Source organism: Lipotes vexillifer, unplaced genomic scaffold (genome assembly GCF_000442215.2).
Source record: "Lipotes vexillifer unplaced genomic scaffold, Lipotes_vexillifer_v1.1 scaffold448, whole genome shotgun sequence".
Classification (NCBI taxonomy): domain Eukaryota; kingdom Metazoa; phylum Chordata; class Mammalia; order Artiodactyla; family Lipotidae; genus Lipotes; species Lipotes vexillifer.
Genome location: NW_006787097.1, coordinates 2,534,908 through 2,549,683, shown reverse-complemented (window position 1 = coordinate 2,549,683; position 14,776 = coordinate 2,534,908). Strand labels below are relative to the sequence as shown.

General features: G+C 39.6%; 1 protein-coding gene across 1 annotated transcript in view; it reads right to left on the bottom strand.

Moving 5' to 3' along the window:
• CRYBG3 (crystallin beta-gamma domain containing 3) overlaps nucleotides 1-4,121 on the bottom strand; it is a 115,270-nt gene extending 111,149 nt beyond the window's left edge. The window contains exon 1 of the mRNA XM_007459875.1: nucleotides 3,973-4,121. Coding sequence (XP_007459937.1) covers nucleotides 3,973-4,121 — 149 coding nt within the window. The remainder of the gene's footprint in view (nucleotides 1-3,972) is intronic.
• Nucleotides 4,122-14,776: the final 10,655 nt, after the last annotated feature.

Genomic DNA, 14,776 nt, shown 5'->3' with positions numbered 1-14,776 from the left:
CAGCAGGGTGGTGGGCAGAATGGTGTGGAAAAAGAATCAGAGCTTCTGAGTCAGAGAGACCCAATTTCAAATCTCACCCCTGAAACTTACTCCTGTCATGATTTGGAGTAAATCGTTCTCCACTGGGAGTGCTATCACTCTCCCTGCCACCCACCTGGGTGGAGGTGTTTTGAGTTCTCCCAATGACTGGAGGATGCAACTGGCAATTAGTGGGTGGAGCTACAGATGCCAAATGTCCTGCAAAGGACAGGAGAGCCCAGTTCAACAAAGAATTGTTCCACCCAAGACGCCAGCAGTGTCCACGCCTAAGAACCCTATCATCCTCAGTTTGCTCAACTGTCAGAATAGTGATAAGCATACCAACCTTCCAGGCTGAGGGTGACGTTTAAATGAGACAATGCAAGTAAAAGCACCCAGCCCAGGAGGAAGTACACAGAGGGCCCTTGAATAAATGCTGTTCTCGCCTTACTATCCCCCTTCCGAGTTTACGAACATTGTACGGAGCTCATTTTAAACACGTCCATCATGTGTGATATAGCAAAGAAACAAAACTGAGCAATCATCTTCTCAAAGTGGGGAAAATTAGAAGGCAGGTATCCTCCAAATTTCAGTTTAGCAGTATCTGCTTAAAAGACCTTCACAAAAATTCTCTAAGCTTTAAATTGAGAGCCAAACGCTCTTTGTGGCCCAGCGCTAATCTAGCTTTCTTAACGCCTCTTTCACTCTGCCCCACTCATGTATACAGCCCCCAAGAGATCATAACCTCTGAAGGCTTTTGCTCAGCCTAGAAGACCCACGCCCTATTTCTCTCTTCGTGGCTAAATTCTCTACCTGTGGAAAACACCAGTGCCTTGAAGGCCCAGGTAAAACCACCTCCACCATGAAGCCCTCCCTGCTCTCCCCTATCACTTCTAATGAGTCCATTCATTGCATGCTCATAAACTGGGCTAAACATTATAGCAGTGAATTGAATTCAGTTGCAGTTTTCATCTCTATAACACCTAAAACAAATTAATATAAACACTTCCTGGATCTGGTCAACCACATAAGACATAAGTATTGAAATGTAATTCCATTGCCAACATCTGAATTCCCAAATACAACAGTGTTGATGCAAACAGGCCTTCTTTAACTGCTGAAGGTTAATGAGAACAGCAGTGAACACAATATATAAATGATGTGTTCACAGAAAATGATGCCCAAATAACTTACAGCACACCATAAAAGCAAAAGTTTTCCTATGGTTCAAATAGGGAAATATTGGACCACCTGAATCATGGCATGGTACACAGTGGTACAGCCCTAGCAACCCCCCAAAAACTTGTGTTTGTCCCAGTTGGTACCATATGCATTTTGTGAGTAGCCAAAAAACAGCTGTTAGGATAATGCTGTAAATTTTACTTTTATTGGTCTTGTGGTTACGTTTGTGCTTAATTTTTAATTCTGTTCTTAAGAAATTGTTAAGGAATTCTGTTCTTAAGGAATTTATGTCCCATTTGTGTTTGTACACACACAAGTTACATCACAAAATTCACGTGAGCCAACACTGGAAGTGCAGAAACAGAGACTATACAACCCAAGCTTGAGAGAATGCATTTTGTTTTAAGTACATGGAAAAGTCAGAATGCAGAGATTAATCCTTAATGTATGTTAAGGGGGCTCAGAGTTGCAGGCACTGCATAGGACTTAATACTTGTTCATTAACTGAAAAGTAGCTGTGTGACTTTGGGGAAGTTTCTTTAACTGTTTCTTATAGTAAAATGAAAATACTGATCGTACAGGTCTGTCCAACCTCAAAGTGTAATATTATTAAAAGTACTCTGTCAATTGTAATGGGCCAGACACACCATAGATGGTAGGATGACTGTTTTCAAGTGGTCTTCTTCCCTTCTCCCAGTTCCTTGAGAGAAAGGACCTTTTTCTCAGTCATCTTTACATCCCTACCACACCAAGCCCCTCGTGTATGAACGGACTCCCTTGCATCTAAAATCACCAGTACAAAAGGTAAACTAGGCTCCCAATAAAACCAAAAGCTTTTACTGCCTCTAAAATAAACAGCCAAAACCCCCTTCATTTTGAAATAAGATCACAGTGACAAATCGCAATTCTGTTTCCAATCTTGTTAACACCAGGGTGTTGTGTTACTAGGACATTGTTTCCATTAAACTTTCAATAAAGGCTTTGTGTCTGTTTATATCCTTGAAAAGAAAGATTTAAACTCATTTAAAAGGTAAAACACCCACACAAAGGATTATCTGCTATCCCCTTAACATCTGGCAAGTTCTAAAAAAGATAAGGACACAATTAGTGTTCATATAAGCACAATTAAATTTCTCATTGTCAAAAAGCCACAGTGTGTGCCTCTCTGGAGGTGAGAATGGAGGAGTGGTAAGAAGACAAGAGACAAGTTGCTGTAGTGGTTAGCTCCAGAGAGAAAAGAGATTTGAGAAGTGCCTAAAAAGCCAAAATAGGGCAGGGCAGCAGGCAGGGTTTTAGGACAATTCTGATATAAACCTGAAATTGGCCTGCCTATTCCCTGCTAACACTGACACAAGTTTCCAACTTTTGCTGAGACTACTTGGGATTTCTTTTAAACACTGCCTCCATATTATCCAAGACTGTTAGTGCTGTTACAGTGATGGCAGGCACCACAGGCTGTCTGCCCACACCAGCATTCAGACATTCTGGTTGAGCCCTGTCAGACTTCAAAACTATTTTTAACTACTGTGTAACTCTGAATTTTAAATTTTCTCTTAACAGGGCAATAATAGCTAAAGCTTCCCAGGAGAAGTTTTCCAAATATTATAGGAGCTTTCTTGGAAAGATGTGGCATTTTATTAACAGATGGCCAAAATGGAAATGTTTCACAAATAGGGAAACTGAGGAACCCATAAATGACTAGAATCAAATCACAAGACCTGAATGAATATTGATGGAATCAGCTCAGTCACAGTTACAGTTGTTTCCTATCCATTTTTCTTTGAAGCCCTCCACGAAGCCTTTAACATCTGAAGTAAACACAGCTTTCTGGAGAGCATCCTTCCAATCATATGAGTGATCTTCTAGTGCAATTTGGGGGAAGACGGAGCAGTAAGCCTCTCTTGCCATTAAAAGTTTAAAACAGCGAGTTGTATATCACTTAACCCCTCTTCCTTCCTCGGGACTCAGATGAAAGGACTCAGGAATAGGTAGTTTTATTAGACATGAATTTTTTTTTTTTAATTTCGATTTTACAGCAGCAGGTGGAGAAGGAAAAAAGACTGCAGAGAAGGGGCAAGTTTTCATTACTGAAACCAAGACAGCTCGAGTCCTGGTTTCTGGAATCTGTCTGGGAACTTGAGGCAGATGTTTCCGAAGAGACATGGGAAAGAAGGACGGCATCATCTAAATGTCAGGCAATGGTAAATAAGCCTAGCGAGGGTTTTATATTTTGATGGAGTCTTGGGAACTCAGCATCACCATTCTTTAAAAAAAAAAAAATCATTTTGAGAAACTATGAATAAAATGGCAAAATCCCAGCCAAGGGGGTGGCGCTCCAAAGCGTTACCTTTCCCACAGAAGTGGTTTTCGGATCGCGCCCTCTTTGCCCTGGCGGATGGCTGGGCTCACAACTGTTTCCCATTACTGTCGGCAGGACGCCGGGGGACTAGCTTTTGCCGCAGAACTTGGAGAGCAGACGCGACTGTGGGACGGGAACCGAATCACATCCGGGGAGGGGAGGTGGGGAGGTGGGGAGGCAGAGCGCCCCGCGGGCTGGCGCGGCCTCGGGTCACGAACTTCACCCGGATTTAACAAACCAAGCGATGCGGCACGAGAACTGGGCGAGAAGGACGAAAGTTGAGCAATGGAGGAAGAACAGAAAGTGGCGAGCGCAGCCTGGCCGAGAGCGGCTAGCTGCGGGCACCGGGGCCAGGAGCCCCCCGTCCCGCGAGTCGGCGCAGGGCCCCCCGACGTCCCACCCGCAGCTCCCACCTGGCTGCGCCCCGGCCCGGCGCGGGCGGCTGGCTTGTCCCCGGTCTCTCCTCCTCTTCCTCTTCCTTGTCCCGGGAAGGGCTTCGGGGAGCGAAGAACCGGGAGAAGCTGTGCCAGGGGGCGCCGCCCCTCCTCCGGCCGCCGGACATCTCCCCGGCGCGGCAGCCGGTCCGCGGCCGTCCCCGGGGAACGCGCGAGACGGTGTCCTGCGCCCTGAGACCGACGCCGCGGGACCCGGCGAGGGCAGGACTGACTCGGCGCGGGCGAGCGGCGCGGCTCAGTCTGTCTCCGGCAGGAGAAGCGCGGGCACGATGCGCTCCCAGCCCGGCTACTTCTTGCGCTGTGCGGCGGCTCCTCCTCCTGCCCCCAGCCTGCCCGCCCCCGGGAGGAGCCAGAGGCCGCGGCACCGCCCCGAGCCCGGGCCCAGCGGCCGTCCGCCACCGCCGGCCGGGTCCTCGCTGCCGGCGCTGGCCTGAGACCCGGGGGGGACGCGGAGCCCCGCTACGCCCGGCACCGGGCTTCCCGCCCAGACGAGCTCCAGCCCGTTTGTCTTTTCGCTCAAATTTTCCTTCCTATTACTGATTTGTTTTTCTATCCTCCAGCCAGTGGACGGAACAGTTTTCAGACTTTTGGAAGAAGTTCATGAACTAAAGTTTGTGAACACACCTGGTAAACTGCGGTACCAGAATGGCCTGGGCTGCCTTTCAGCTAACTAACAGCTGTTCGTAAAACAGCTACCCGGGGCTGCAGAAGATGAGGTTACCCCGTGGCCGAGGCTTAGAAGTGAAGGGCTCCGTAGGTGCCTGGTCTAGATCTGTCAACAACTCGTTTCTTGTTCGGCTGGCTTACTACTGTGTGGAGTAACTTACCCTAACCCAGGTGTGTTTTGGTATTTCTCACGTTCCGTGTTACATACTACTCCCCGGCGAACCTCTTGCAAAACGTCACTGATCAAAAACAAGTGTAATTCAAACTTGTAAATGCTGGAACAAATATTTTGTAGTTATTACACAGACGTCACTGAAATCTGGAGACCAAAAAAGGTCCTTAAGATTTGCTTTTAAATATGTCTAAATACAGTAGTTTGGATTTTCTTAGTTTTTTTAAAAAGTTACATACAAAAAGCTGTAATAATTAATGTATGCAACTTGATGAGTTTGAAGATAAATATACACCATGCAACCATCATGGCAATCTATGCCATAAAACCATCCATCACCTCCAGAAGTTCCCTCCCACCCTCTTATTTATTATTATTATAAACACTTATGACGTAAGATCTGCCCTCTTAGCAAAGTTTTAAGCATACAATGCAGTATTGTGAACTATAGGCACTGTGCTGTAAGTAGAACTCTAGGACTTACTCGTCTTACATAACATCAACTTTGTACCCTTGGAATAATACCGCCCTGTTTCCCCATCTCCAGCCCCTGGCAACTTCCTTTCCACTCTCTGCTTCTATGGATTTGACTATTTTAGATGCATCAGTATAAGTGAATCCATATAGTGTAGTATTTGTCTTTCTATGTCTGACTTATTTCACTAATATAGTAGCACGATTTTTTTTTTTAGTTTTTTATACCCTAGTGGCTAGTAGAGAAAATATCAAGGGGCCCATTCACCCCAGGTGTTTTGTTTTAAAGCCAAGCTGCCCCTGTGAGGGTGTAGAAATCAGAAAAGTGAACATCCTATACCTGTTCACTGAAAATGTTATACAAGTAAATGAGATAAAAATGAAACGTCCAAGGCAGTTTTGACTTGGGGGAGGGGCAGGAAGGTACCCTGGGGTCATCCCCCCTCTTGCTTTGGAGTCCTGGAGGAGGAGAAGGTTGCTGATGAGTCGATTGGATGGCTATACACCCCAGGTCATTTCAGCACCGGCTGATGGCTGTTGAGCCTCCCTGCCACACCACAGCTGCCTCGCAGAAGCACTCCAGCCCCTACTAACTGCAGCAGAGCCCAAAGCCACTCACCCTAATTTGTTCTGGCTCAATTTAACCTACCAAAGTCAAATCAGTCTAGTTTCCTTCTGCTGGGTTCATCCCAGACGATCCCTCAAGATTGGGATCATCTGGGATCAAAAGTGCTAGTCAGCACTTTCTCTTTTGCAAATCTTTCTTCCCTCTCTGTGAGTCTGAGAAAAAAGGGAAAAGCTAGAATAATACACTAGAATAAGACAAGTAAAATTCCCAATTCGAGCCTTATTATTTTAGGGAAGACTCTCCATCAAAGGCCAGCTTACCAGAAAGCCCAGAGAATATGAAAGCAAAGAGAATATGAAGCAAACCATTCCCTCCAGCTAGAAGGGCTAGAGAATTAATCTCCCCAAAGGAACGTTAAGTAACTACCAGATGTGTCCACCACTTGTACTGTGACCAAAGCAAGCCCTACACCCTAATACCTACCCAGAGGGTAGATTTTCAGGAAGTCTTTCTGGGGATAAAAACTTACTGGGGCCAGTAAGATTTATTACGAGTTATGGTAAACTTACTGGGGCCAGTAAGATTTATTACTGAGTTATGGTTTTATCTAATAATGCTTTTTTTTTTTTTTTTTTTTTTTTTTTTTTGCGGTACGTGGGCCTCTCACTGTTGTGGCCTCTCCCTTGCGGAGCACAGGCTCCGGACGCGCAGCCTCAGCGGCCATGGCTCATGGGCCCAGCCGCTCCGCGGCATGTGGGATCTTCCCGGACCGGGGCTCGAACCCGTCTCCCCTGCATCAGCAGGCGGACTTTCAACCACTGCGCCACCAGGGAAGCCCTAATGCTTTTTTTTTAAGAAAGGAATTTCTCTAAAAAATAGCTGTTAAGGAGAATGCTGTGATAGTCATATTCTTTCAATAACTACTATCCTTGGTAAATGAGAAGGCATAGAATCATGATGGGTAAAGTCCTTCATTCATATAGAAACTTTTTATAATATTGGTGGTGATAGTATATGTAGTAGAAATAATGCTAATAATGTTCATCCAGCTAGAATCCCTTCTATTAATAAACAGCTTGCAAAGGTATAAGATAATATTAATGTTATTAGAGGCCCCTAAAATGAACAGTTGGTCCAATACAGACCCATGATATATATATATATATATATATATATATATATATATATTTATATATTTATATATTTATATTTTATAAATATTTATATATTTTTTTTTCCTCAAAAGCAACTACTTCATGAAGGAAACAATGTCTAACGATATTCTAATCTCCAGCCTGTGGTAGAACAAAGCATTTAAATGAATTGTAAGGTAAGTATACATGGTGTCCTGCCTCCATTAAGGCAAACTTCGTCTATGAAAAATTAGCTTAAAACCATAAATTAATGATTCCTGAATTTTAATTTACTTACTTTTCAAGTACTTATCAGTTCCTAGATGTCCACCATTCTTATATTCTAAACTCATAATAACAAATTTCTGAATACTAAGTCCTAAGATTACGTTAGGAAGTCTGTAAAAAAGTTGAATTTTAGAGTTGTAAGGATCTTAGAGATGCTAATTTAGCACAGTTGTCTTCATTTGTTCATTCAGTTTTTCTGAAGACATTTAATGAGTATGTGCAGTAGAAGCAGATTTACTGTGAAGCTGATGAAGCTGAAGCTTCAGGGCATCTCACTGGTACGGTCTCTTCCAGTGTGAACTCAGGAATGTGATCATTTGGTCGCGTGTGTTTATGAAATTTACAAATTTACAAAAGCAAACATTTAAACTGCAATTAAGACCACAGTCTCTTTCCACTTGGATTTTCCCTCCATCACCTTATGCCTAGAGTCAGTTGGTATTGGAGTTACTGGGGGCACTTTGGGATCTGCTGGGAAATTTGTGTTGGGGATACATTTAGTTTGGATTTAGTAGGATATATTTATTTGGCTGTCAGCTTCTCCAAAGAATAGTTGTTACTTCTTAAATTCCAATTTGTCTATTGTGCAGCTCACCAAGCATTACACCCAGGATACATTTTCACTACATAAACACATCCTAATTCCCCTAACACTGAAAATATGTGTGGGTAGTGGAGGTGAAACAAGATTCAAAATGTACAACAGCAAAAGGTGAGTTGTAGAAAATTATTTCAGGCATCAGAAGACAAAACCAAAACAGAAAGAATCACTTCTAATTGATGTAATTTCTCTCATAACAGTAATATGTTCAATAATGGAGTGTATATAATTTTTATAATTGTAAATGCAGCAAACTTTTTTTTAATGAAAATCATATTTTTCAGAATTTTTGTTTGTAAGGCACAAACCTGTAGCAATACCACAAACAATGAGTGTGTATGTGAGTGTATAGTGTTGTATGCTTACTTGACCCTTCTATCAATAATAAATACACTCAACCAAATTTGAGGAAAGACTGAATTCTCTTTCCATTACATGTACAGAAAATGACACTAGAAAATCATTGTCATATGAAATGCTATCAAAGAGTATACCAACAAAAGTATAAGAAAAAAAATATTATAGAGGTATACCAGGCAGTTAATGGAAAAAATACTGTTTTTCTAGACTTCGTAATAATTGTAGTATTAGTCAACCTTTTAAGATTGGTAATTTGTATGATTTATTTTTTCATTCACTTTTAAAAAATTTTACTTATTTATTTTTGGCTGCATTGTGTCTTCGTTGCTGCTCACAGGCTTTCTCTAGTTGCGGCGAGCACAGGCTACTCTTTGTTGCGGTGCGCGGGCTTCTCATTGCGGTGGCGTCTCTTGTTGCGGAGCATGGGCTCTAGGCATGTGGGCTTCAGTAGTTGCAGCTTCATTCACTTTTATATCTAATTTTTATTTTTAATTTTAAATCTTTCTCTTTGAAGAGAAATTGCAAAAATCTTCACATACCTTAAAACCTGGATCTGTCATTGAGTGCCAACCATATGTCAGATACACACTCATTCTTAGAGATACAGTGATGAATAAAAACCAGTGCTTTCCCTCAAGGAGCAAGTTTGATGGGGTAAACGGAGGAGCAAAGCAGGTAGGACAGGGAAAATCTTTCTATGGGTATAAATAGGATGGACCCCAACCTAGTCTAGAAGGTTCCAGGAAGGCTCACTAGAGGAGATAACTTTCTTCCCCTCTGCCTCCTGTGACCACCATGACTTCCACAAAAGGTCTGCAATTCAATACTTATTTGATGCGTGAGAAAAGCTGAAGTTCATCACACTGTAACTGAACTACCATTCCCAATGCATAAGCACTGTACTCCTCAAAAGTATGAGAAAAGACAAAGTGCTGACTCTGAAGCATTTCAACAAAGATGCAAGTGTAGTTTAGAAATGTTAAGCTTTTTGTTCTAAAAAGTCCACCAGAGGGATAAGCTTCTGTATATATGTTGGAGCACAGTATTTACTATGTGGCAGGTGGCCCAGGAATACTAAGACAGCTGTCAACGTCAAGGAAAGCACCAGCCCATGAAAAGCGAGCAGATGGACCGGGGCACTTCACTAGCTGCCTCCTAGAATAATAGCTGGCCAAATGAGGCAATGTCACGCTGCCCAGGGCAGTAGAAAGCTATTACTGGGTATAAGCCCTCAGTTAGGAGATGGGGCGGGGGAACGTCCTCCCCTTTCCTTTGTATAGCCCAGGTTTTCATTAAGAAACACAACAGCAAATAAGGAAGGGGGGAAAATGATGTTAGCATTTCTCATTCTGTTACATTCTAATTATCATGGTTTGTAACACGGGAAAATGCCTCAGTCTTGCTTCTTCAATGAGAGCAGATGGTAAAATTTTAAGTAATTGGTTATTCAGACTTCTATGGGATGCATGAAGTTCTGTTGTATTGTTTGTCTGGTTTTTATTTCCAGAACATGTGGAGATTGACATCTTTCAAACACACGTCTTTTAATGCTTAAATTAAGATGTGTTAGTCTGACCTAAATTACATTTACTCTTTTCTTCCCTTGAAACTGATGATGATACTTATGAAGAGAAATGAATGCTTTAAAAAATTATAACAAACAATCAAATATTTTCTTCTAAAACAGTGAAAAATTTGCTAATACCAAACCATTGTATTCTAAAGGGTATATAAATAGAAGAAGGATTGCTTTGGCAAACATAGATTATAAAATCTATTCCAAAATAGTTATTCGTACCAATTCAGTTTGATATGTCCTCTGTTTGAGTCAAAAGCTATCTATAATATAAAGTCATATGTAGACTATTAACTTTTAGTAATGCAGCTTCATACACATGACACAGATAATGGCTCAGAATAATAATTTACCATTATTTGCAAAACTCAGTTCCTATATTCTGTTTTCCCAAAATAATTGATGAGTACAGAAGTTATGCACTGTATTGTACATATCTGATATACAATTTTAGATGGATTTATTTTGAAAAGAACAATTGTTTATAAATTTCTGGACCGTACTATTTTAGTGTTTATTGTAAATTTTGTTTATTAGGGCTCATGAAACAAAGCTTCAGAGGAAAAAGATAATTGGTTTGTGAATTAGCTTTCTTGTTTTTTTTATTTTGAAGTTGGAGAACAGACATATCCCAGAATCCTGAGTTCTCTTACTATGGACACATTCCCAGTTTGATTTGCTGCAAATGGTTTAAAAGCAAGGCATAGAGGCAGCTGTTATTGTGAGCAAATGTTTCGATTAGAGAGAGAAAGCAGCTGGAAATGATACATGCTGTCACGTAAGATAAGCCACAGTTTTCAAATGGGGACTTTACCTAATCTAAAATTGAGATTAGCGTTATTTCCTTTACATGAATTTTCTTTGTATAGAATGGACTAGATGTCTATTCACTTTGTTTATAATCTGGAGTGATGAAGTACTGATACTTACCTATGGAAATCTTACATAGTCCATTATGAAATAATAATATCATTAACAAATTTTCATGAAATTTCACTTAAAAATATTGCTAAATGTAGTTAAAAAATCCATACGGAGCTTATAAAATCAAGTGTTACTGTAGAGGATAGAATTTTGAGTTTTTAGAAATGCGGTAAGTACATTCTCGATGCCTCCACTTTCATTATGAAAAATTTATAAAAATTTATCAAACTGTAACTTAACTGGTTTTGCAAATAATGAACAAAAGCAGCCTACATCAACTATTTCCATCAGTCTGTGTTAGCAACTGAATTCCTTCCTCACCTCTTCCAGTCAACTTTTCATTTAAGTAGTAAAAGGAGTTACCTATGAAAAAAAGGTAAAACAGAAGAAGTTACAATGGGAATATTTTGACTCCAGTATCAAAGTAAAAAGGTAATTCTTGTGATTGATTTCATATTAACAGCCATTCTTAAGTTTCATTCATTTCTACATTCTATCTTCTACTTTACTTTTCTTTCTTTCAACTCCCCAAATAAGTACTTCTGGGTAGTCAGTTTCCATCATAAGTCATTTGGTTTATTTCTCCTACAGGTGAATATATTGACATATGACTTTGAATTATCAAGTCTGGAAGACAATCAAACGAACAATTTGTTTTTATCAATTTCACAGTTGGTCTTAAGTAACTCCAGAAATGATGATTCCATTTCTACCTGGTTCAACAGGAACTCCACTTCAAATGATCAGTCATGTACATCATCAAATGAAAGAGCTGACCACACCACAACTTTATAAACCATATGCAGTCTGAGGGGAATGGAAATTAACTTATTCATCTTAAATTCTGCCACTTTCATTCTAGTTTTTCCTACCACTTAAAGACATTCTGTAGGTATATGTAGTCTCTGCAGCTTAAATAAAACACAATCTAGGTTAGAAATAAAAGGCATCTTTTAATAAAATTTAAAAAGTAGCTACTGGAAAACTCTTCCTTAGTAGGTAAGGAAGGTAGACAGAGAAATTTTTAAAAATTATGTATTTACTGAAAAGTTTATTAATCAGTCTACATTTCAGAAAAACAAAACAAAACAAAAAATAAGAAAATGGAAAATTCTGAAATAAAGATCTAGATAGAGTCTAAATCAAGCTCATTGACCTAGTAGTCATTCTTCTAGTGTTAGCTGCCTCAAACTCAGTTAGGAAAGTTGGTGGGAGGAATATATATTAAGAAAAACCAAAAAACAGAAAACAATATCCCATCTACAAAGTTATTTTATGGCCTTCTACCTGTTCAATAAACATTCCACCTGTTCCAGGCCCTGTGTTTGGCGATTGGAATACACAATGTGATCCACCTCAAGACATTGTCTCAAAAAAGGAGAACAGAACTAAGTGACAGTTACAAACTACCAGACAGTGTGATAAATTTGAAAAGTGAGAAATATGTACATGGGAAAAGGGGAGAAGAAAGTGTCTAACTGTATCACTTGGGCAGGCTGTACTTGAGGTCAGGGATAGATTTCACAAATCAGGCCCCAGAAACATGGATCAGAAAGTCATGCAACCACAATCAGTTAAAACACCTGTTGAAACATTTATATTAGAAATGTCGCACTTGTCAGAAAGCAGTATCAAAGCCCAATAGGAGTGCATAAAACACTGGGCCAACAATAGACATATAATTAATATCTGCTATCTGATTTGGTGAGGAGACATTACAGTCAGTGGGTGCTACTACATTGTGAATCATCAAATACTATGTGTAACATAAGGATATTCAAGGGCTTTGGTATGTTAATATGAAACTACCTTTAAGTGAACTACTTGCTTCATTCTTTAAAATAATTGCATAGTTAAAAAGTAGACGACAATGATAAAGTATGAGAAATATGCAAGTAGAGAAGCAGCTGCACTGATCCTAACTCGATCATAATCTGAGTTTATATCTGCCAATTACTGACTGAGACAGGTTAGACCAGTAAATCAGGATGGAGAAGTCTTACTACTAACCAAATATCTAATTTAGGACCAAAATCAAGTGTATACAAGAACCAAACAGTTTGACATTTGTTTGGCATTCTTGTATAAATTGCCTTTCTCACAGCTATTACACTGAATTCACTCTAACTTGTCAGGTTGTTATTATTTCTGTTGTGAAATCCAGGAAGTCACCTGGTCCATGTTTATGATTAGTGGTTAAAGTGTTTTTTTTTCCTCTAAAAATTGGCAGCAGTGCTGTATTGTCTAATAGTATATCTACAAATTTCAAGAGATCTGTAACTCATATAATAAATATATTCACATTTCCCATACTGTTTGCAATTGTCAACATATTCAGGCCGTTGATTTTTTTTTTTTTTTAACATCTTTTTTGGGGTATAATTGCTTTACAATGGTGTTAGTTTCTGCTTTATAACAGAGTGAATCAGTTATACAGATACATATGTTCCCATATCTCTTCCCTCTCAGGCCGTTGATTTTTATGTTATGCAATTTTAGACTGTCTTTTTTGAAAATTAATTATTCAAATCTACTATATTCTATTCTGGTTCTTCTTATGTAAAATGCCACTTACTCTATATTACTATTTTGTATAAAATTATTTTTATCTAAAGATAATTTTTTATTTTGAAATTATTTCATACTTATTGAAAAACTACAAGAATAGTACAAAGAACTTTTTTATTCCCTGAATCATTTGAAAGTATGTTTTCAAAATGATGTCCTGGGCTTCCCTGGTGGCGCAGTGGTTGAGAGTCTGCCTGCCAATGCAGGGGACACAGGTTCATGCCCCGGTCTGGGAGGATCCCACATGCTGTGGAGAGGCTGGGCCCGTGGGCTATGGCCGCTGAGCCTGCACGTCGGGAGCCTGTGCTCCGCATCGGGAGATGCCACAACAGTGAGAGGCCCGCGTACCGCAAAAAAATAATAATAAAAATAAAAATAAAAAAAAGCTAATCACTGAATAATTTAATATTTTATTTAGACTAACATCATCAAATATTAACCTTCACTAACATTCCATGTAAATTGATATAGCCACTATGGAGAACAGTATGGAGGTTGCTTAAAAAACTAAAAATAGAATTACCATATGACCCAGCAATCCCACTACTGGGCATATATCCAGAGAAAACCATAATTTCAAAAAGACACATGCACCCTAATGTTCATTGCAGCACTATTTACAATAGCCAGGTCATGGAAGCAACCTAAACGCCCATCGACAGACGAATGGATAAAGATGTAGTACATATATACAATGGGGTATTACTCAGCCATAAAAAGGAACGAAATTGGGTCATTTGCAGAGATGTGGGTGGAACTAGAGACTGTGATACAGAGTGAAGTAAGTCAGAAAGAGAAAAACAAATATCGCATATTAACGCATATATGTGGAATCTAGAAAAATGGTACAGATGAACCAGTTTGCAAGGCAGAAATAGAGACACAGATGTAGAGAACAAATGTATGGACACCAAGGGGGAAAAGTGGGGGTGTTGGTGGTGGGATGAATTGGGAGATTGGGATTGACATGTATACAGTATTATGTATAAAATAGATAACTAATAAGAACCTGCTGTATAAAAAATAAACTTTAAAAAATCTACAAATACTAAGCAAAGAAAAAAGAAATTCATTGCCACAGTGCTTATGATACAAAAAGTGGTAGAAAAAATGGAGATGTTTAAGGGGACAAATTAGACAAATAATGGTACATATGAACAAAGAACTATGCAGCCATTGAAAAGAATAAGATGATATGGAAAATGCCAATAAGTATAGTTAACTATTAATTTTATTTTTAAAGGAAGATAAAGAGTAACAATATGGTGTATACATTTTCAAAGGATCTATATATGCCATAAAATTTAATTTCTTTTCTTTGTAAGGACATAAGAAATATGTGATAGGTACATCTCTTGGGAGAGAGATGGTGGGGGGAACCATGGAGGTGGGTAAGAGAGACATTGTTTAATATTTACATTTCTGTACTATT